The sequence below is a fragment of the Narcine bancroftii genome, chromosome 2 (assembly GCF_036971445.1).
Source record: "Narcine bancroftii isolate sNarBan1 chromosome 2, sNarBan1.hap1, whole genome shotgun sequence".
In the NCBI taxonomy this organism is placed as follows: Eukaryota; Metazoa; Chordata; class Chondrichthyes; order Torpediniformes; family Narcinidae; genus Narcine; species Narcine bancroftii.
In genome coordinates, this window is record NC_091470.1 from 318,283,680 (window position 1) to 318,308,137 (window position 24,458).

Genomic DNA, 24,458 nt, shown 5'->3' on the forward strand with positions numbered 1-24,458 from the left:
AGACAAGAAAATGTGGTTAGAGAGGGAATGGATAACTGCAAGGGAGACGGAGGCGGCAGACAGGCATTCGGGGAAGTCTCAATCCACATCTTACTCCAGAATTGCTTAAGCATATTTGCACCCACCAGGCAATTGTTACTGAAAACTTACTTCAGGTGTTGTTTGATGAGATTTCCTTAAAAAGAAACAAAATATAGATTAGATCATGAACATAAAGCCGTAATTAAAAATAACTACATACTTTTTACTTTCCTTGTATTTCGTGAAGTACTTCCCAGATATGACCTCTCCTGGTATCTCAAAGCATCTTAAAATCTTAAGATTTAAATTTGCCCTTGAAGATCATGGAGAGCAGTGCTATTACAGAAGCTACAGTCTCATCAATTAAGAATCAACTACCCAGGAAGCAGAGGTATAAGTATCTGGAGCCAGTCACAAGCAAGCTGAAATGTTCTTTGAAAAATATTTGCATTCATTCAAATTGTCAATAACTAGCGATCAGGAAAGTGAACACTGACTGATTCCAGGTTGTGTCCTGAGTGCTTAATTTCTTAAATTTGTTTTATTTCTGCCATGGCAGATCTCAAACGTGCTTCTGGATTCTAGTCTAATAAGATTACCACAGTGTTAATTTGTTTTAATTATTATATTGCATGATCTCTTAATACTACACTAAATTGTTTAATTGTTATGCATTCTTATGTGCTTTGCCTCCTATTTGAAAGTATTTGGTTTTTTTTCAGATTGCATAACTATCAATTATTTATTTTCCCATCCAATCATTTCTTTATTTATTAGATTTAGTAACTTTGAAATTGAATGGAAGTGTGAATTTGTTTTCCGGTTTGTTGTGAATTGCACAGGCCGCCAGTGAGATGAATTTGTTCTTTCGCAGAACACTGAAGACAATTGACCAAGTTTTTACCTTTAACTGGGAGTTAATCACTGGGATCTGAGATGTTGGATCAGAGATAGAGACAATGTCAGAGCTCATAATCAGAAAATCAAGCCAAAACATTAGTTTTGAGCAGGGATAGGACCAAATGATCCAGAGGCCAACCAGATAGAAAACAAAAACAAGGCAGGCTTAGGCTGGTGCTGCAATGGCCCATATTCTGGTGGAGTCATGTGATTGAGGCTGTTCCTCTGAGCTTTAGCACTTACATTTTCTTAGTGACAGATACCAGTCACAGAACACTACCTAAACCAGCAGATGGACATCGCGTGAAATCAGTTAGTTTATATGGTAAGCCCGAAAGACTAATAATTCCACTACTTGCGATTCTTGTCCTTTTCCTGCTACATCACCAATTTTCACTGAGCAGAGCTTCCATAGAGCACATTCTCCCATTAGTAGATCAAACGGCTTTGGACCTCTGTTAATCAGAGGCTCCGGATTGATTGTTTGACCAGTGTGGGAATATATTGCAATTCTAGCATATCCATTTCAACTCTTCTGCCAAGCAGAACAAGTTAAAACTCACAGTTTTGTTTCAGGTTTTAAAACCATAAATGTTAAAAAAAAATCAGTGTCACAGGCAAGCATCAAGTGGGCTTCACCTCCTCCTGATTTTGCTGAAGGATTTTCAATTTGGAACATTAATTCTTTTCCCTTTCTCCACAGACGCTTCCAGGCCTGCTGAGTTTTCCAGCATTTTCTGTTTTAATTCGACCTTTCCTGACTGTTCAATCTTTTCATGCTTGGCATGCAAACCAACAGATTTCATGCAACATCTAAGTGCCGGGTTAGGGACTGTTTTGTAACTGTTATGTGCCTTCCTATTCAAATAGAGTCATTTTCAACAAGGCATGCCATATAAAAGCTTCTGTAATAAATAGGAGCAGGACTAAGCAGTTCAGTTCCTTGAGCTGTTCTACACCTTAATTAGATCTTGTCAGCTACTTATTTCAACTCAATTTACCCAGCTTGGATCAATAACTCTTGATACCTTACCTTCCCCGCATCGGACTTGTCAGCCACAAACGAGCCTGCAGCTGACGTGGACATTACCCCTCCATAAATCTTCATCCGCGAAGCCAAGCCAAAGAAAAGAAATATTAAACTTAAGATTCAAAATTTTCAGTTGACCTTGTCTATAAGGATTTTGTGGAGATAATTTAATTTTATTATCCCCTAAGGGAAAAATTAATATTACTTCTGAAAAGCCCCAATTCTTATGATGAGATAGAGGCCCACTTTCTGGGTTCCACCTTCCAAAATAATCAACTCAATTAAATTGCCCATTAATTTTCTATATTCAAGAGGGTGCAAAGTTGGTATTTACAAACTCTCCTTTTTGTTTACCTTCAGTCTAAATTTGGGGATTTTGCACCTCCCCCAAGACCAATGCATCCCATCTTCAGTGAGATCCCAGAAGCTTTTATTTGAAATGTTCAATTTTTTTGTGTGTTTTCTTATACTATAGCAAATCTATTAGATTTTTTTTTAAATTAAACTCAATAAAGATTTTTTTTTAAATCCCAGAAGCAAGATCAATATTTTAAGTTGGTTAACACTGAATCAGGAATGTAGGGCAGATGCCATTTCACTTAATCCTTTTTCCCCAACTCTGGGTTTACAGAACTTCCTGTTTATCCTGATACTTAAAATGTATGATGGACTTTTCCTTTTCATCACCAAGATGGAGAAGCTGGCAATCTCTTTCTGCAGTTCTGATTTAATCTTTCTTCTTGCACCTTCCCTCTCTGCTGGAGAAATAGTCGTTCCCATTGACACTACCTTCACCTCTCATTCACACCCACTCCAGAAGAAGAGGGACCCTATTCTACCTGCTTTCAGGGATTTCTGCATTTGGACGCCCATACTCCCAATTCACACTCAGGATTCAAGTATTTCTGTGCATCTGTTCGGCTGTTTTCATTAGAATGAAAAAAAATAATCAGTGAAACGTAAACTGCCATCCTACCTCCGTCTGTGTGTGATGCAAGACTTTCTGCGATTTGATAAAACAGGGATATGCCGATTTTGCTGTAGCTGTAAAATAAAGGTATATTGGAATTCAGCTTTATAATTTTTTAGGCTGATGATAAAGAAATGGTGGAGTAAGACTTCTTACATACTCAGCACAACTGTGAACAACAGCATTGTGGTAATTAACGCAGCAATCACTCCTCCCAGAAAGCACCTATGAAGAAATAGCATATCACAATGATTAATGAGGAATTTATAACAAAATTGAAATCAAAGTCAAATCTCCAGTCAATCTCAAAATTACCAAACCTTGCAAATGCAGCAATGCCTATGGAGAGGGCCAAAATGATCAGATGGCAAAGGAAGTTTTTGATATCTGAAAAAGAATAAATACCTTCAAATATGAGATAGCATCACAAAGCCTATCAAATGTGGTTAGATCTGAATGGCCTTAGTTCAGGGCCAGTTAGGGACAGATGTTTAATGATGGCATTGTCATCAATATCCAAAAAAAAACACTTTACGCTTTATAGCTCAAAGTAAGATACAAAGCTGCATCTGAAATACTTCTCGTCTCATCCTTGTCAAAATTTGGTTAAATAAAGTGAAAAGAATGAGGTTAAAAAAAGGTTTTCCAGTGAAACCCTAAATATACAATATGCTTTATAGAGATTTATTTTAGTTGCAATATCAGGCAATCTTTCCATTATTATTACAGTATAACTCACAGAAAATGAGGAATATCACTAGCCAGCATCTCCATTTATTTATGTACATACAGCACAGACAGGAAATATTCCTGAAAATAGCAGATATCGGTCAACATAAGGATGAAAAACAATGGTTTTTTTCAAGCCAGTAGCTTCATTGGGACATGTACATATTTTTTTTAAAAAATGTTGTTTACAGGATGCTCTCTCTGTTTATTGATATTAGCTGTAAAGAGATTCAATAATTGAAAACTGCCCCAATTTTTTTTTAATGATCCCCTTGACTACTAACTTCCAGTTCAATTCTGCAGGAGTTTCTTGGAATTGCCATAGATTGGTGGCGAACTGGTTTGATACTCTCAACTAACTCCATGTAAACATGGTACTGTAGCGACACATCAACCAAGTAGAGCATGAGATTGAAGTAGAACGTTAATCAGCCAAGAAACCTAACACAACCTTGCCTCTAGCCGGGAAGGTCAGAAGTATTCAAGAGGCGATTGGCTCACCTTTAGATAGTGAGTGACCACAGGTGACACCCTGTGGCCAAGTGATGAAATGGCAGGTATTCATCTCATCACAGGTATAATCATTAAAATTACCTGGGACTGTTAGTGAGGATGTTGATTCGTCCACTGAATCAAACCACCTGTATTTAGAGATAGTTAACATCAAACTCAAGTTCCAGGAATTTTCTATGACTGCTATTTTATTTTATCCAGTGACAGCTACCTTTATTGTAGTGATACAATATGAATGCTGCCCTTTCTGTGGACAAAGAGCTATCTGTACATCAGGATGACGTCTCAGTGGAGGTGAGGCAAACTTGGAAATGGAGCATTAACAGCATATTTTCAACTCTGAGTACAGTGCTCATGACCTGCGGAAGCCCAAATGTTTTGTTCTTTTGTTGCACGGGAAAATAAAGTTTCCTGGGCGGTTTTAAATTAATGACAGCTGTAATAATCTGTTTCATAGGTTATAAAACAAATGCAACAGAACAAAAACAGGAAATTATGAAAAATCACCATCTCAGTCACCAAGTGGCACATCAATGAATAGTTTTCACTTATCCTATCACTTTTAACCACATTTAGAAGCATCTCTCCTCACCTGGGCCTCTTCGCAGGTTTCTGAAGCAGAATTTTGGAGGATGTAACTGGGATTGAGAAGGAAGATCCAAGAAGCCTTCTGATCTGTTGACCAATGGGTCGTCATTGGAGTAAGCTTTGGCGTCAATGAGTGGCAGAGCGTCTTCTAATAACCAAGATTTATTGAGGGTGGACAAATCTGCATCGGTTGGGTCTGAAACCACAAAGTGAGTTCTAGCATTTTAATCACATACACGTTTTAATTTGTAGAACATTTAAATTTTACATTTTCTTTCCATAATAGTTTACTCTGGCAGTAGGAATAAAAAGAAAGATGATGCAAATACTGGAAATTTGATCTAAAACTCAAAAGACTTCAAATGTTCAAGAGATTCAATCTACATTAAAAGTATTTTCAGTAGAGTCACACTATCAAAATTTTTTTTTGAGATAAAGTAATGAGTTTATTGTCATACATATAAGTACAATCTACATTGTGCCACAATTCTTACTTGTTGCAGCCAATCTGGTACATGTAAAAAAATCTATAATAGTATACATTAATTTACCCCAGTACACAAAGAGATAATATAAAAGATAGATAATAAACAGTAACAGTCCAAAAATATTTCAGTAAATGCAATAGTGCAGACAATTCTTTCTATGGTCCTGAAGAGTTTATGATTCAGGTAGTAAGGAAAGGTCCAAGTCACTATCAAAATATTTTGATGCTAAAATAATCACAAAAGGTGGTGCTTTGGCAGAGTTCCTGAGCAGAAGAATCCTGCAGTCCTCAGAAGTATTCGAGACTACCATCATCTTAATAATAGGCAAGATGCCTGGTGCTGCCCATTTTTGTCAAGGGGAGAGTAAAGATCCTTTCTTACAGATGTAAAATGAATAAAGCCTCTATTCAAGCATGGCCTTCAGGTGCCAATAATTTGTTTTTACTGATTTGAAGTGTCGGCAATTTACCTGTAATCAGTATGGCGTCAGCTAAGCTGGATATCTGTTGTGATTTCAGGTACGCTTGAATTTTTTTATTTTAGAATGAGGTGCAAAAATATTCACACCCTACAACAAGACCTCTAATGGTAATAATTCAGTAAAATAATATTACTACAATATTATTTTTCTATCCACTTGCATTCAGTTCAATAACATACCCTGCTTATTACTGAAGCTGGTGTCAAAGTCACTTCCTTCACCAATCCATGAAGATTCTGCAAGAGGACAGTCTGGTCCACTGAACAGATGGCTGTTTAACCATGAACTAGGGGAATCTATGGAAAAAAAACTTGCAAAGGATCGACGAGCCTTCCTTCTCCGACGAAAAATTCTGCAAGATTAGAAAGAACTTAATTTAGCAAATGACTGAAGGTAGAAGATTGTGCTGGATACTAGTGTTTTCAATTATATTTTTACAATCCACCATTTCCTCTAGAATTGGACTAGTCTAAACTGGAACACTTCACTCACTGTAACTGTATCTCTTCAGATCCCCTCTGAATGAGAGGTGATTTCATCAAACAATAAGATTCTGAGGGGTTTTGACAGGGTATTTGCTGGGAGTGCTGAGGGGAGATTTTCTCGTGAGAGGGGGAAGATCTAGAATTGGGATCATAGTTTCAGATTAAGGGCGGATCACCCAATTCACACTAAGTTGAAGAAACTTCTCACTCTCAGATTCAAGACTGTGAAATTCTCTATCTCAGAGAGCCGTGGAGGTTGAATCATTGGATTTATTCAAAGAGGTGAATGACAAACATTGGGAGTCAAGGATATGGGAAAGTTAGAAAGGATGTTGAGGAAAGGATTGGATCAGTCAGAGTACAAGGTGCCATTATTCAAGTTTATATAGGTATTGTTGAAAAGACAAGTCAGAGTGGCAGTGGAAATTAACTTGACAGGCAACTGGAACGTGCATTGCTTTATAAATGGGATACTAAGACAGTGAAAGCCTTAAGCGTTAAATTTCTTTGATTTTCATTGACAAAATGTGGGATATTGAAAACATAAAACAGAAATTATAAATTTAAATTCAGATATACAGCACAGTAACAGGTCCTTCTGGCTCACGAACCTGTGGTGCCCAACACCCCAATTAAAGTACAACACTCCTACGATTTGAAGTGTGGGAAGAAACTGGAGGACCCAGAGGAAACCCATGCAAAATGGTAAGAACGTACAAACTCCTTACAGACAGCGCCGTATCCAAACCAGTGTTGCTGGCGTCATAATAGTGTTGCATTCATCGCTATGTTAACCATGCCACGCCACCAAATTTTTTTGCAATGCTCTACAGCAACCACTCTCAATAGGGGTTATACGGACCCCCTCCCCCTCCTTACTGGGGTGAGGTCCCCCAAGGTGTATAAAGGGGCATGGAAACTGAACAGATTAAATACTTTTGGGGGAAGGAAAGGGCTTTGCTGTATATTTGCCAAGCAACACAAGATTTTTTTTCCCCCAAGGTTAGAGGTATTTGGAGACAGCCCAGAATGACTTGGATAAATGCAGAAAATTAACAATGTTTTCAAGGCATTCCTTGCTTTGACATGATTATGTTTGACTGACATGGAACCAGCTTTGGCTACGAATTGCCTTCCACATAGTTTTCCCCTTTTGTTCTATTGCCTGCAATTCCAGGAAATACGATTGCAGGTCAAAGGTTATGCTGCCCATTTCTCGCATCCACAAGCACACTCATTTTGTTTCGATGTTTTTGTGACGTATAGTGAATGTATATCTCCTGCTAGTTTGTATTGAAGAAGGTACGTGTTGTTTATTATTTTCTATAAAATTTAAGCCGGGTTTTGAGATAACCCTTGTAAGAAGTGCTTTCATTTTGTAATAATTAATTTTTCTTTCTTTGTCAATAAAGTGTCGGCAGTATTTGGTGGAATACTCATAGTTTAATTACGTCTCTGCTAAACCTTTCTCTCCCTGTGTTTGATTTGTTTGAATACATTTTCAAAGGAAAGCATGAGCCCAAACATGCTGAAATAACATTTAGACTGCACATAAAGGGAGGAAAAATAAACCCTTGGATTACTTCAAAGCTTTTCAAGATAATTTCAAGAGAAGGTCAATGCTCAATCAGATAATTACTGAAATGTCACTGAAATTGATGTGTCCTCTTGCATCATACAAGTATATTGTTTGCAGTGGAAACGCTCCTAATGTTGCTGAGTCACTTACTTTGCTTTCAGTGTCCATAATAATTTCTGATGTCATGAACTTAAATGCCAAAGAAGATATTTAGGCAATTCCTTTGAGTAATGCCACTGTTTCTGTAAGAATTGAAGAAATGGCAAGGAATGGTGAAAAGCAGTCATTTTATTATAATCCAAGAAATTCTCTTTACAATGAAATGAATCCACTCTGCAAGAGAATGTTAGTCTTCTCATGGTTGATGTTGTTTTCCCAGAAGGATTAAAATAGATACTAAGGAACTATTTGTGAAGAAGTTAAGAATTACAAAGACGTGAACAGTGTTCTACTCGAAAACTTGTAGCCTGTGGAATGGATGGTACTACTCCAATGGTTGAACAGTAGAGAGGGTTCATCACATGCCTGAAAAATGCTATACTTTTACTCTTTATTGTTCTTTGGGTCAACCATAGGGAGCACTTAGAGGCTAAAGACTTAGGAGGGCATTTAAATGCTTTACTTTCAATTGTTAAAAAGACTATAAACATTATAAAATTTCATTCCCTTCAAGACCATCTATTCCAGCAGCTGTGTGAAGAAAATGATGAACATTTCCAGACACTATTGCTGCTTACTGAGATGAGGTGGCTGTCCAAAGGAAATTGTCTTCATTGTTTTGTGACACTCTGGTATACAATTGTTTCCTTTATTTCTCTTAATGAACATAGAGTAAAAACCTGATGCTGCAAAGGCAGACCTATTTTATCTGGCAGATATCTTTAACAAATTCAATTTTTTGAAAAATACCTTACAGGGTAAGCACATGAACCTCATTGATAGAAAGGAAGCCATTGTTTATTTCATTAAAAAGGGTTTATTGGAACAATTTAATAATCTGTTAAACCTCAATATTCCATATTGGATATTCGATCTATTTGAGAATATCCCAACATTGTTGATGCAGAAATTCAAGAGAGATCAATTAATCTTCAGAGAGATGTAATTACTTGCATATAATTGCAAATTAAATCCATTAATAAAAGATTTTTGGGTTAAGAGTGATCTGCCAAATAGATTTCCAAAACTATGGGAAAAGACTGAAATATTTTTAATTGCCTTTCCCCTCGACATACTTAGTTGAATGTGGATTCAGCAAGGTTGTTTCCTTAACAAATCCGGGAATAGTCTTGATATCACCGCAAGAGATAACCTTTGATTATCACTGTCCAATTTGGAGCTCGACATCAAAAAACTTGCACATGAACATCAAGCTCAAGGATCTCACTCAAATTTTCATTTTATTAGAATTTTTTTTTACAAGTTATTTTTATTGTTTTCACATCTTTGAGTTTATGCTTACAGTTCCCTCATTGTATACCAACTGTTGTGCTCCAAGAATCTTTTTTAAATATTTTATTTTAAAAATCATATAATCATATTATTACAAAATTATTGATTTAGATAAAGAAAAAAACTACAAAAAAAACATCTAAACCCTCCCTCCCAATCCCCCAGCCCCTTCTCCCCCCACAAAAAAACTAGCATCTAAATTACTAAAATAAATAATGAATATGATTATATATTGAGTTGGATTGATTTAGGAAATGCTCAAAGATCCCAAAAACATTTCACAAGAAATCATTTATTTATTAAGGGAAGACTTCTCCAGTCCAGAAGATTCAAATGAATTATTTATAATTTCAAAACTAATGTTCCAGCATATGGGCTCCAAATTTGTAAACATAAAGAATATTTACCCCTAAAATTATATGTATTCTTTTTCTAATGGAATACAACTTTGTACCTCTGTTTGCCATCTTCCTAGTGTTAAAGAACCATCTGATTTCCAAGTGACAGCAATACATTTCATTACCAGAGCTAATTTAACAAATTTCAATTGTAAACCTGATAAATGTAATTTAGGAGTTGAATTTTCAAAATTTCCCATCAAAAATAACTCAAGATTCAACAGAAAAACAACACCTGCAACCTGTGGCAAAATTTTACTAATAGAGGTCCAGAAAGTTTTAACTTTTGAACAAGACCGGGAGAAAAGGAAGAAAAGTTCCGACATCTTCACCACATCTAAAATATTGATCAGATATGTCCGATTACCATCTTTTCAACTTCTGAGGTGTAATATATAACTGATGTAAAAAATTGTAATTAAGTAATCTATATCTTACATTCTTCTTTCTTTCTTCTTTCTTTGGCTTGGCTTCGCGGACGAAGATTTATGGAGGGGGTAAAAAGTCCACGTCAGCTGCAGGCTCGTTTGTGGCTGACAAGTCCGATGCGGGACAGGCAGACACGATTGCAGCGGTTGCAAGGGAAAATTGGTTGGTTGGGGTTGGGTGTTGGGTTTTTCCTCCTTTGCCTTTTGTCAGTGAGGTGGGCTCTGCGGTCTTTTTCAAAGGAGGTTGCTGCCCGCCAAACTGTGAGGCGCCAAGATGCACGGTTTGAGGCGTTATCAGCCCACTGGCGGTGGTCAATGTGGCAGGCACCAAGAGATTTCTTTAGGCAGTCCTTGTACCTTTTCTTTGGTGCACCTCTGTCACGGTGGCCAGTGGAGAGCTCGCCATATAATACGATCTTGGGAAGGCGATGGTCCTCCATTCTGGAGACGTGACCCATCTAGCGCAGCTGGATCTTCAGCAGCGTGGACTCGATGCTGTCGACCTCTGCCATCTCGAGTACTTCGACGTTAGGGGTGTAAGCGCTCCAATGGATGTAGAGGATGGAGCGGAGACAACGCTGGTGGAAGCGTTCTAGGAGCCGTAGGTGGTGCCGGTAGAGGACCCATGATTCGGAGCCGAACAGGAGTGTGGGTATGACAACGGCTCTGTATACGCTTATCTTTGTGAGGTTTTTCAGTTGGTTGTTTTTCCAGACTCTTTTGTGTAGTCTTCCAAAGGCGCTATTTGCCTTGGCGAGTCTGTTGTCTATCTCATTGTCGATCCTTGCATCTGATGAAATGGTGCAGCCGAGATAGGTAAACTGGTTGACCGTTTTGAGTTTTGTGTGCCCGATGGAGATGTGGGGGGGCTGGTAGTCATGGTGGGGAGCTGGCTGATGGAGGACCTCAGTTTTCTTCAGGCTGACTTCCAGGCCAAACATTTTGGCAGTTTCCGCAAAGCAGGACGTCAAGCGCTGAAGAGCTGGCTCTGAATGGGCAACTAAAGCGGCATCATCTGCAAAGAGTAGTTCACGGACAAGTTTCTCTTGTGTCTTGGTGTGAGCTTGCAGGCGCCTCAGATTGAAGAGACTGCCATCCGTGCGGTACCGGATGTAAACAGCGTCTTCATTGTTGGGGTCTTTCATGGCTTGGTTCAGCATCATGCTGAAGAAGATTGAAAAGAGGGTTGGTGCCAGAACACAGCCTTGCTTCACGCCATTGTTAATGGAGAAGGGTTCAGAGAGCTCATTGCTGTATCTGACCCGACCTTGTTGGTTTTCGTGCAGTTGGATAATCATGTTGAGGAACTTTGGGGGACATCCGATGCGCTCTAGTATTTGCCAAAGCCCTTTCCTGCTCACGGTGTCGAAGGCTTTGGTGAGGTCAACAAAGGTGATGTAGAGTCCTTTGTTTTGTTCTCTGCACTTTTCTTGGAGCTGTCTGAGGGCAAAGACCATGTCAGTAGTTCCTCTGTTTGCGCGAAAGCCGCACTGTGATTCTGGGAGAATATTCTCGGCGACACTAGGTATTATTCTATTTAGTAGAATCCTAGCGAAGATTTTGCCTGCAATGGAGAGCAACGTGATTCCCCTGTAGTTTAAGCAGTCTGATTTCTCGCCTTTGTTTTTGTACAGGGTGATGATGGTGGCATCACGAAGATCCTGAGGCAGTTTACCTTGGTCCCAACAAAGCTTGAAAAACTCATGCAGTTTGGCATGCAGAGTTTTGCCGCCAGCCTTCCAGACTTCTGGGGGGATTCCATCCATACCTGCTGCTTTGCCACTTTTCAGTTGTTCGATTGCCTTATATGTCTCATCCAGGGTGGGAACCTCATCCAGCTCTAGCCTTAGGGGCTGTTGAGGGAGCTGGAGCAGGGCGGAATCTTGGACTGAGCGGTTGGCACTGAAAAGAGATTGGAAGTGTTCTGACCATCGGTTGAGGATGGAGATCTTGTCGCTGAGGAGGACTTTGCCGTCTGAGCTGCGCAGCGGGCTTTGGACTTGGGGTGAGGGGCCGTACACAGCCTTTAGAGCCTCGTAGAAACCCCTGAAGTCGCCAATGTCCGCGCTGAGCTGTGTTCGTTTGGCGAGGCTAGTCCACCACTCATTTTGGATCTCCCGGAGTTTGCGCTGAAGATGGCTGCATGCGCGACGGAAGGCTTGTTTCTTCTCTGGACAGGATGGCTTTGTAAGGTGAGCCTGGTGGGCAGCTCGCTTCTTTGCCAGCAGCTCCTGGATTTCCTGGCTGTTTTCATCAAACCAGTCCTTGTTTTTCCTGGAGGAGAAGCCCAGTACCTCTTCAGTGGATTGCAGTATGGTAGTCTTCAACTGATCCCAGAGGGTTTCAGGGGACGGGTCCGTGAGGCGGGTTGCAACGTCGAGCTTTGCTTTGAGGTTTGCCTGGAAGTTTCCTCTCGCTTCGTCTGACTGCAGTTTTCCAACATTGATTGTATTAAAAATAACCTTACATAAATTTTGCCAAATTTATTGAACTATCAATATACTTAAATCTTGTCCCCATATTTATTTTGACATAAATAAATCTAATTTAGGTAATTATTCTTGTAACATCATATATGCTATTGAGATAAGCTTTTTAACCATTCCATCAACAATCAACTGTTCTAAATCTGTACAATCTTTGAATACCATATCTGGTCCTAATTTCTCTTTTAAATAGGCTCTCAGTTGAAAATAACAAAAAAGGGTATTATGTGGGGGATATGCCATAAGCATGGGCCAGACATATTTCTATAGGCTTTTATTAACAGAAGAAGCCACCTCTACTGACCAGTGGGATAAGTTGCACCATCTGTTATACCAGTAGGGTGGAGCCAATCTACAGTCATAACCAATAGCAAGCAGTCAGCATAATATATTACATCACTACATTCAACCCCCTCCTTAAAATTAACCAATTTTAAGTAATATAAGAAAAAAAAAACAGGGAAGCAAAAGGGTTAAAAGCAATAGAGAAGAAGAGAAAATCAGCAACAGGTTTGACAAAAAAATTTGTGAGAAATTGATCATCTGTTGGGGTGGCCTTGAGACTCTGAGACCGATGCAAAACAGCTGGAGAGGACCCCTGTAAGCTAATAGGAGAAGCTGCTTTTTTGGCAGATAAGAAGTGATTGGTAGCAGGTGTTGTTTGAGGTAAGTCCCTATGTGCTACAGACTGAATTTCAGGGACAGAGACAGGCTGTTCTGGGGAGACCAAAGGAAGATTAGTGGTAGTGGGGAAAAGGTTAGAAGCTGCAGGCAGAACCCTTGGTGAAGCAAGATCCCTAAGGAAAACAGTGTCTTGTTTCCCATCAGGAAAAGCAATTTGAGCATATTGAGGGTTAGCATGAAGCAGTTGTACACACTCGACTAATGGATCCACCTTGCTCTGTCTAACATGCTTTCTTAGTAAAACTTCTCCAGGTCTACAAAGATAGGCCGTCAAGGTCGATCCAGTCTTCGACTTTCTGGGAAAAGAAAAAAACGCTGATGAAGGGTTTTATTAGTTGGCGTGCAAAGTAAGGTACGGATAGAGTTCAAAGCTTCAGGCAACACTTCCTGCCAGCGGCTGGTGGGGAGACTCTTAGATTTGAGTGCCAAGGTAACAGCTTTCCATATTGTACCATTGCTACGTTCAACTTGTCCATTCTCCCGAGGGTTGTAACTGTAGTGTGATTTGCGGCCATGCTTCAGTCAAGAAGATATTGCCGAAGCTCTGAGCTCATAAAGGCTGAACTTCTGTCGCTATGAATGAAACTCGGATAACCAAAAATACGAAAAATGGAATCAAGACATTTAATTACAGAACCAGCAGAAACATCAATCAATACAAGGGATAGCGAAAGGGAAACGAGAGAATTCATCAATACACTGAGAGCAAACATTTCTATTATTTAATGGCAGTGGCCCTTTAAAATCTACACTGAGGCATTTCAAAGGGTCTAGAAGTTTTGATCAATGAGGAAGGTGAGGGTTTGTAATAACATGGTTGGCATTCAGCACAGACAGGGCATTGTCCAGTTAGGGTTCTCACATCCTCTACTGTATAGGGCAGATTGAGAGATTTCTCATATGATAAAATCCGATGACCCCCGGGTGGCACAGCTCTTCATGAAGAAATTTTAATCGGTCTAGCTGCAGACTTGCACAAGTTGCGCGAGAGAGAGAGAGAGCATCAGGAAGATCATTGAATTTTCCTGGATGATAGGGTAGGTCATAGTGATAGGTAGAAAGTTCGATGCACCATTGCATAATGTTATCATTTTTAATCTTGCTATTGAATTTAGTGTTGAACATGAAGGCAACAGATTTCTGATCAGTTAACAAGGTGAACTTCCTGCCAGCTCAGAAGTGTCTCCAGTAGTGGATAACTTCTATAATAGCTTGTGCTTCCTTTTCAACGGATGAGTGTTTTAATTCTGGCCCACGTAATGTGCGAGAAAAGGTTACAGGTTTGCCAGCTTGATTTAGTGTGGCATCCAATTCCACTTGGAAAGGTAAATCCTCATCAATTGCAGACATGGAGGCCTTGGCTATATCCTGTTTAATGTTTTCAAAGGCTAAGAGGGCCTCATTACTCAATGGAAAATTGACGGTTTTAAAAAGAGGTCGTGCTTTGTCAGCATAGTTTGGCGTAATAGGAGAAAAACCCTAAACAACGCTTGAGGGCCTTTTGCGTTGTTGGAGGGGGCAGCTCCATAGGTGGTCACATTTTCTCTGGATCCAGACTGATTCCTCCTTTACTTACTACGTAGCCTAATATTGGCAGAATCTTCTTGCGGTACACACATTATTCAAGGTTAAACACAAGGTTTTGGCTACTTGGAGGAACGGTTGTAAATTCTGATCATGATCATTCACGCCTTTGCCACAAATGGTAACATTGTCCAGTTAAGGAAAAGTGGCCTGCAACTTGTAGGTATCCACTAACCTAACTATTTCTTTTTGAAAAATGGATACCCTGTTAGTGATGCCAAAAGGAATTCTCTTAAACTGGAAGAGTTTGCCATCTGCCTCAAAAGCAGTAAAACTGCCTTTCATCCTTTTGGATAGGAACTTGGTGTTAAGCTGATTTCAGATCAATAGTAGAGTATATTTCGTATTGGGCAATTTGTGTAACCATGTCTGAAATGTGAGGCACGGGGTAAGCATCTAGTTGAGTTTATCTGTTTATAGTTTGGCTATAATGTACGACCACTCTAAGTTTCGCGCCATTTCTGACCACTACTACTTGAGCGCACCAAGGGCTTGTGCTGGGCTCAATTATATTTTCCTTTAACAAGGTTTTTGCCTCATCCTTAATAAAGAATCTGTCTTCTTTGCTGTATCACCTACTTTATGTAGCTATAGGCTTACAATCAGATCAAATTAGTGAAGGTACAAGGGGGTTTAATTTTTTAGTGTAGACAAACTGCAAAACTTATTTTTCGAGACGGTGATGGGTAGCAAAGGGCCATTAAAAGCCAATATGATACTTTTCATTTGGCATTGGAAGTCTAGACTCAGAAGCATTGGAACACATAGGCCAGGGAATACAGAAATCTGAAGTCAGTATACTTGATGTCATGAATTTTCAAATTAATTTTGCAATAATTTGTTGTATCTTGTTTTAGTCCAGAGCAAGCCATTGTGATTGTGCGCTTAAACAGGTATAACGCAAAATTTAGTGGTCTAGCGATTGAAGGGTGAATGTAACTGTTTGTACTGCCCAAATCAAATAAACAGTTAATAGGCTGCCCATTTACCTCCACTTTCATTAAGGATGGCTGCAGATTGTAGGATTTATCCTGATTTACCTTCATGGAAGCCAGGATTGAATCTCCTTGCGGCAGTGACATGTAGGGCCTCGCCTCATCACTGGTCGATCCACTGGATGATTCAGAAGAAGTCGAAGAAGTTGAAGTTGGGTTAGATGAATCATTGACTCTCCAGCTCAGCATCGTGGCGTTATGACGACGACCTTGCTTAGTATCAGCGGTTGAGTGCTTCTTCTCCTTCTTCTTCTTACTCCTCTGCTTGCCACAAGTGCCAGGTGTTGACTCTCTAGCTTGGCAAGCTCTGGCCCAATAGCCTTTCTTCCCGCAGTTAGCGCAGGTATCTTGCCGTGCAGGACACCAGTTGCGGGTGTGTAGCGCCAAGCCGCAGAAGTAGCACTTTGTGGACCGGCTTTTGCGTTGCGGTTTTGTAGTGCTCAGTAGCGAATCTTCACTACGGGTCGGTCTGAGGGGTGCCGCTTCTGCACTTCTCCCTTGCTCTAATGCTTTCGCCCCTTGTAGCACAGTTAGAAGCATCTTCGCTTGTGGCAGAGCCGCATTAAATGTCAAGCCCGGAGTCTCCAGTAGATGCTGTCTAACGTATCCGGATTTCAGACCACTTATGAATGCATCTAACATCAGGGACTCACGGTGGGCTTCAGCCATGATGGCAGCACTGGCACAGACCCTGGATAGCCCTTTCAGGGTGAGCACGAAAACATCTTTGCTCTCACCTGACTTGTTGCTTCCGAATGTGAAGCTGGTGTCTTGCAAAAAGGGTGTTCTGAGGCATATCATATTAGGCTCTAAGGAGATTCGCTCCGTTCTGATAGCCAGCTACCTCTCTGACCACGGAGTAGGGGATGTCTCCGAGAAGATCCATGAGATGGTCCATTTTCTCGACGTCTTGCATGACATTGTTCTTTCGCATGTACACTTCAAAACACCGGAGCCAGTGGTGGAACTTCTCCCCGGCTCGGGTAGCATCCTGATCTATCTCGAGTCTTCCAGGTTTCAGGGAAGTATCCATGATTTTTCTTCTGTTAATAAAATTGATATGCCATAAGCAAGGACCAGACTTATATCATTCTATAGGCTTTTATTAACAGAAGAAGCCACCTCTACTGACCAGTGGGATAAGTTGCGCCATCTTTTATACCAGTAGGGTGGAGCCAAACTACAGTCATAACCAATAGCAAGCAGTCAGCATAATACATAACATCACTACAGTGGGATATCATATTTAATTGTTACCTGATCAAATGACATCAATCTACCATTTTCATAACAATCTCCTATTTTAGAAATTCTTTGAGTATACCAAATATTTGAAAAAAGATCATCTTTTGGAAAAACTATAAGAATTAATTAAGGGTTTTTTTTTAATGACAAAAGGCTTCCACCATTTTCTAACTTAACCTTATTCCAGATATTAATCAAATGTTTTAATAATGGAGCATCTCCATCAGCAACCATTTATAAATAAATTCCTCAGGTATAATTTTGCCAATTTTGTTTAACTCAATTTCCACCCATGATGGTTTAATATTTCCAAATAAAGAAGCAAGAAACCTTAATTGTGCTGCTTTATAATAATTCTTAAAATTAGGAAGTTGTAATTTACCTAATTCATATTTCCATGTTAATTTTTCTAACAATATTCTTGCCACCTTACCTTTCCAGAGAAATTTCCTAACTTGTTTATTTAAATTCTGAAAAAAAAATTGAGATATAGAAATGGGTAAAGTCTGAAACAAATATTGAATTCTTGTAAAAATATTCATTTTAATACAATTAACCCTTCCAATTAAAGTTCAAGGTAAATTTATCAATTTTTCCAAATCTTCATTTATTTTCTTAAGTAGTGGAATATAATTTAATTTATATAATTTTTTTCAAATTATTATTTGTATGTATTCCTAAATATTTAATCCCAGTATCAGTCCACATAAATTGAATAGCTTTTTGACATTGTGAATAATCACCCTGTGTGCTAATTCCATTACATCACTTATCCGAATTTATTTTGTAGCCTGAATCTCTTCCGTAATCTATCAATTGTTTATTGTAATAATAATTGTGGTTGAGTTAAATATACCAACACATCATCTGCAAATAGATTAATCTTATGCTCAGCTTGATTTACCATAAAACTTTTCAACTGCTGGCCTGTATGGATCATTTGTGCAGGAGTTCTCTAGCCAAAGCAAACAAAGATGGAGATAAATGACATCCCTGCCTACTTGATCTAGTCAAATTAAATGATTGTGACATCTGTCCATTAGTTATTGCTTTAGCTTTAGTATTTTTATAAAGTACTCTGATACAATTTATAAAATTAAGTCCAAAACCAAACTTACCAAAAACCTTAAATAAAAAGTCCCATTCTAGTCTATCTAAAGCTTTTTCTGCATCTAATGCAACCACAATATTTAAATATTTCTTTTTTTGTGCTAAATGAATTATACTTAATAACCTTAATATATTTTCAGAACTTTGTCTATTTTTAACAATGCCCATTTGATCTATATTTATTAATTCAAGAAGACAATCGTTTATTCTACTTGCTAATATCTTTGCCACAATTTTATAATCAACATTTAACAATGGAATAGGTCTATATGAAGCTGGTTTTAATGGATCTTTTTTTTTAAAGGAATAATCGTAATTATCACTGTGGAAAAAGTTTCTGGAAGTACATACAACCTAAAAGACTGCATAAATAAAAGAATTATTATTTTTTAAAATTCTTTATAAAATCCTCACCTGGAGATTAATTGTTGGATACAAGCCCGCCCTCAGCTGGACATCATGATGCCCACATCATAATGTCACTCTTCCATGTATAATCCTGTGTGTTAATCTAATAGAAGTGAAGGATGAGAAAGAATCACATCTCCTAGTCTTACTTGTGTCAGTGCACACACAAGAATGGTGACGAGGAACAAAATGAACCCTACACATACTCCATGAATCAACCATGAGAAGGAAACCAACAGAAGGTAGAAAATAACTACCTAACAACCCCAACAAATTCCCGCCAAAAGATCAAGGCGAAAGGACACCAAGATGGTGGAGAGAAAGTTTGGAGAATTCAACGAAGTAGAAGGAAGTTGGAATAACTACTTAGAACTGCTTCACCACTACTGTGTAGCCCACAATATTTTGGAAGGTTCAGTAAACCGCAAACTTACCCTCTTCCGCAGTACAATGGGCAGCAAAACATTCAACCTCCTTAAGATCTTGCTATCCCCAGAGGATCCAGGGTCGAAGACATTCAATGAATTATGGACAGCTCAAAGCAACCATTTAAGCCTCAAACCACCAGTTATGGTAGAAAGGCAATGATACTATGAAAGGAGACAAGGACTAGGAGAAACAGTCAATGAATACTTGGCATCGTTGCACAATTTGGTGGAGCACTGTCATTTCAAGCAGTTTCTAAATCAAGCACTGCAAAACAGATTAGTGAAGGGGCTGGCAAATTGCCAAGCAAGGCAAAAATTATTAGCAATGAATGAAGACATTACATTACAAATTGTGTACAAGGTTGTCTGCAGCTCTGAAATGGCAGGTAAAAACTTGGATGTGGGTCAATGAGACCTACTGGTCGGGAGATCTTCCCTCCAACAGTGTTTCTGTTGTGGGAAATACAACCACTGACCAGAAAAATATTTCTTTAAAAATTCTAAATGCAACCATTGCAAAACAGAAGGACATATCAAAGCTAAATGTCTGCTTCTAAAGCACAGGTGGCTTGCAAATAAACAGGCAGCTAAAGTCAAAACAATTACAGAGAGAGAGAGAGAGAGAGAGAGAGAGAGAGAGAGAGAGAGAAAACCTAGCAACATTCAAGCTCCTGAAATTTCAGCTCCTGAGATATTACACATCCAAGGAATAAACAGTAGAAACACAGCAACCTTTATACAGCTAAAAATAAACAGACACCCCTGAAGATGGAGTTAGACACAGGGGCAGAGATGTCCCTAATGCAGTTACATGCAAAGGAACACTTGCTACCATGCCTCCCAATAAAACCAACTGAAATAACTCTAATATCTGTTACAAGAAGACAGTATCAAAATGTTTGGAAAATTTTCGGCCCAAGTACAAAACAAACAACAGTAACCAAAAACACTCTCTCTCTCCATCATAGATACCAAGGGACCAGCACTTTTTGGAAGAAACTAGCTACAACACATTCCCCTAGACTGGCTGGAAATTGGTTCAATACTAAATGTAAATGGACACCTCCCAGCCAGAACTCGACCAAATCCTCAACAACCACGAAATGGTTTTCCAACAAGAATTGGGGGAAAATCAAAAGTGTTCAATCCAAACTGCAATTAAAAGGTAATGCAGAACCAAAATTCTTCAAAGCCAGAACAGTCCCAATTGCTATGAAAGGGAAAATTGAGGCAGAATTAAATAGACTAAAACACAAAGGCATATTAGAACCAATTGGGCAGCGCCCATCAAAATCCGTACGAAAAGCAATTGGCGAGATTCGCATTTGCAGTGATTACAAAGTCACCATCAATCCATCACTCAAAATACCCAAACACCCCATGCCCAAGGCAGGAGAATTGTTGAAGCACCAAATGGAGGGCAAAAATTCACAGAACTAGATTTGTCACAAGCATATCAACAGATAGAATTGGACAAAAAAAATCAAGGGAATATGTGACAATCAATACCCATCGGGGACTATTCACCTGACGGAAGTTCAGCAGCACCTGGGATTTTTCAAGCAACAATGGACAAATTACTACATGAACTCTCAGTTGGGGGTTACCTAGATGGTATCATCATCACGGGCCGAAACGGCAGTGAGCACTTACAAAACCTTGAAAAGGTTTTAACCAGATTACAACAGATTCATATGATTATGAATGGACAAATGTGTCTTCATGCTCCCCTCAGTAACATACCTTGGGTTTACAAGAGACAACGAGGAAGTGCGAATGAATCCAGCAGGAACAGAAGCCGTTCGCAAGGCCCTATACACAACCAACAAATCGGAATTACAGCCCTTCCAAGGTCTTGTGAATCATGACTAAAAACATATCCCTAATATGTCTACACTATTCAGCCCGCTGAACCAATTACTCAATAAAGATCAAACATGGTATTGGAACACAGAAACTAAAAATGGTCGATCAACTAAGGGAAATACTAACGTCAACAAACAAGGTGCTGATCCACTACGACCTTAGTAAAGAAGTTACACTAGCCGTGGATAGTTCACCAGCAGGACTAGAAGTGGTACTACCCCAAATCACAGCAAAAGGTGAGCAATCAGTAGCGTTTGCTTTGTGAACATTAACCACAAGCGAATGCAATTACACCCAACTAGAAAAAGAAAGATTGGCAATAGTTTTTGGTGTAAAAAATTCCATCAATATCTTTACGGAAGAAAATTCACCCTGATCACAGACAACAAGCCTCTTAGTTTAATCTTGGGCCCACACAAAGGTATACCAGTATTAGCTGCGGCAAAAATTCAAAGATGGGCCATGCTACTAACCACGTATAACTATGAAACACAAACCTTGAACACTCAACAGCCATGCGGATGCCTTATCATGCATGTCTCAACCAAGACAGAACAATGAGAAGAAATTATTAAATGGAGAGCGGAGGCAGCAGCTGTCAACCAAAAACAACTTCAACAACTGCCCGTGACAGCCCAGATGATTGGAAAGGAAACCCGAAAAGAGGCAATAATATGCAAGGTTCTAGACTTCACCCTTAATGGGTGGCCCGAACCTGAAGATCTAAAACCTCACTATGCACTCCGTCATGAACTATCAGTTGAAGAAGGATGTTTACTGTGGAGTACCTATACAATTATTCCAGCCAAATGGCAAACTACCATGTTATCAGAACTACACCACAACCATCTGGGAATGGTCCATAAACAGAGACATTAAAACAACAGCATGTCAGTCAATGCAGCCAAAAATGCTGCAAGCCAAAGCTAACCCATGGGAATGGCCATCCAAACCCTGGCATTGGATTCATGTAGACTTCGCTGGACCATTCATGGGTGAGACTTTCTTAATAGTTGTGGATGCACACTCCAAATGGGCAGTAGTTTCACAGCTGAAAAGCACCAAAGCAGATCCCATGATTGACTATCTATGAGCTATCTCTGCCACTTACAATTGCCTCATGAATTAGTTGCAGACAATAGACCTCAATTTACATCAGAACATTTTTTAAAATTTATGTGCGACAACAATATCAGACCTATTTTGTCCACACCCTATCACCCAAGTACTAATGGGGAGGCAGAATGTTTAGTACAAACATTCAAAAAACCAATGAAATCCATGAAACTTCCAAATGCCTCCTAGACACACAAAAATCACAGATTTCCTATTGGGGTACCGAAACACGCCGCATTCTACCACAAAATGCACCCCAGCAGAACTGGTGTTTGGCCACAACCTGTGGACCCTGCTGTCCACAGTTCATACAGATCTGGGTCTCTTATTACAAAAAACAGCATCGCCACAAACATCACCTAGAACATTGGAAGTGGGTGAGAGAGTTCTAGAACAAGATTATAGACAATAAAAAGGCCCATGGGTGGTAGGTGTAATCTTACAAAAATTGAGCCCCTGCCAATACTCTGTGCTAGTGCGGGACAGATTGTGGAAGTGAAACATTGACCAATTACGAGCACTGACTGACACTAAGGTCCATGAAATGCCTCATGAGCTGGAGGAGGTGGGAACAAACCTGCCATGGCCTGCCCCGACCATTCTACCCCTCAGACCAAGTGAAGGGGGTGGCAGAGACAGTTTTAGAGCCAAGCAGTCCAGTGAGGAGTCCAGTAACTGAGTCATGCAGCCAGGAGGCAGCGAAGGTCGGCAGTTGCAGTCAACTCTACTATCTACAGGTCCCAAGCAAAGACCAGCACAGCAAACCACGCCAAGACGGCTCAAAAGAGAAAGAAGACCACTTGAACGCTTTAAGGACTATGTGCCCTGATTATTATTAAATACTTTCCCTTTTATAATTACTCATGAGATGTATTCTAATTCTCACTTGTAGTCCTGAGCCTGATGTAATCTTATTAGTTCGAAGGGGCCCAGTCAGCATTTACTGCACCTGGGCGAGGTGGTGGTGGGGGGGGGGGGGGGGGGGGGAAAAGTGTTGGGTATAACCCCACGTCATGATGTCACCCTTCCATATATATATATAACCCTGTGAACCCTGTGTGTCAGTAGCCATGTTAGTCTAATAGAAGTAAAGGATAAGAAAGCATCATGTCTATGAATCTTAATTTGGTGAGTGCATACACAACATTTATATTTTGTAAACAATTAAATGCTTCATTAACTTCTTGCTCAGTAAGTGTCTGTCCAAATGATCTTTTTCTATCTCAATTAATCTAGATCATGTAATTTGCAATAAATAATTATCTATAATAGTTTCATCCTGTAATGAGTCTGAAGTGCATAATTTTTTATAAAATTCCATAGAAGTTTCATTTATTTCTTAGGGTTTAAATGTCACTTTTTTATTATCTCGTGGTATTGCATTAATTGATCTCGAAGTTTGTTCTGCCTTTAATTGCCAAGCCAGAATTTTATGAGATCTTTCCTCTAATTCATAATATTTCTGTTTAGATCTAAGGATCATTTTCTCTATGTCAACATTGTATTATATTGTAACTTCTTATTAATTAAACATCTATGTTTATCCTCTGACAGAGATTTGAGTATCTTTTTCCAATACTGTTATTTATTTTTCTAATCCTTCTCTCTCTTATAATCCTTTTTAATTGTTGAAGTAAAACTTACAATCTGTCCTCACAGATAAGCTTTTAATGCAACCCAAATAATAAAGTTATCCTCTATTGAATGTAAATGTATCACAAAATAATTCAATATGCTTCCTTATAATAGCACAAAAATCATTCCTTTTTAATAGCAAAGAATTTAATCTCCATGTATATACTGACTGTTGTTTTTCAGTAAATACCAATTCCATCAATAATGTAGAATGATCAGATATTATTCTGGTTTTATAATCAATATTCAAAACTCTTGACTGATTTTGAGCTGAAAATAAAAAAATTCTAGAGTATGTATCAAATCAATTAGAATCATCTCTATCCCTTGGATGTTTCTTTCTCTATATATCAATTAAACTTAAATCCTTCATTAAATACAACATAGCTTTAGCTGCTTTAGCATTAACTATTATTCTTGATTATCTATTTAATAAAGGATCCAAACAAAAATTAAAATCACCTCCTACTAAAATATTTTCATAGACATCCACTAAATTAAAAAAAAATATCTTGTATAAATTTTTCATCGTCTAAATTCAGTCTATATATATATATATATATATCTTTCTTTTTTTCTTTGGCTTGGCTTCGCGGACGAAGATTTATGGAGGGGGTAAAAAGTCCACGTCAGCTGCAGGCTCGTTTGTGGCTGACCAGTCCGATGCGGGACAGGCAGACACGATTGCAGCGGTTGCAAGGGAAAATTGGTTGGTTGGGGTTGGGTGTTGGGTTTTTCCTCCTTTGCCTTTTGTCAGTGAGGTGGGCTCTGCGGTCTTCTTCAAAGGAGGCTGCTGCCCGCCAAACTGTGAGGCGCCAAGATGCACGGTTTGAGGCGTT

General features: G+C 39.1%; 1 protein-coding gene across 8 annotated transcripts in view; it reads right to left on the minus strand.

Annotated features, from left to right (window-relative positions):
• LOC138755569 (transmembrane protein 71-like) overlaps nucleotides 1-24,458 on the minus strand; it is a 55,555-nt gene that overhangs the window by 3,997 nt on the left and 27,100 nt on the right. For 3 of the 8 annotated variants that reach the window (XM_069921781.1, XM_069921779.1, XM_069921780.1), the window contains 7 exons: nucleotides 5,900-6,072; nucleotides 4,756-4,947; nucleotides 3,242-3,308; nucleotides 3,082-3,146; nucleotides 2,928-2,995; nucleotides 1,955-2,023; nucleotides 151-175 (listed from right to left, as the gene is read on the minus strand). In XM_069921781.1, coding sequence (XP_069777882.1) covers nucleotides 152-175; nucleotides 1,955-2,023; nucleotides 2,928-2,995; nucleotides 3,082-3,146; nucleotides 3,242-3,308; nucleotides 4,756-4,947; nucleotides 5,900-6,072 — 658 coding nt within the window. In that variant the 3' untranslated portion in view covers nucleotide 151. Of the gene's footprint in view, nucleotides 1-150; nucleotides 176-1,954; nucleotides 2,024-2,927; nucleotides 2,996-3,081; nucleotides 3,147-3,241; nucleotides 3,309-4,755; nucleotides 4,948-5,899; nucleotides 6,073-7,934; nucleotides 8,027-13,443; nucleotides 13,529-15,856; nucleotides 16,855-17,489; nucleotides 17,527-18,580; nucleotides 18,678-24,458 lie in introns of those variants that run through there. The other 5 variants (XM_069921785.1, XM_069921786.1, XM_069921787.1 and 2 more) reach the window with 5 other exon arrangements.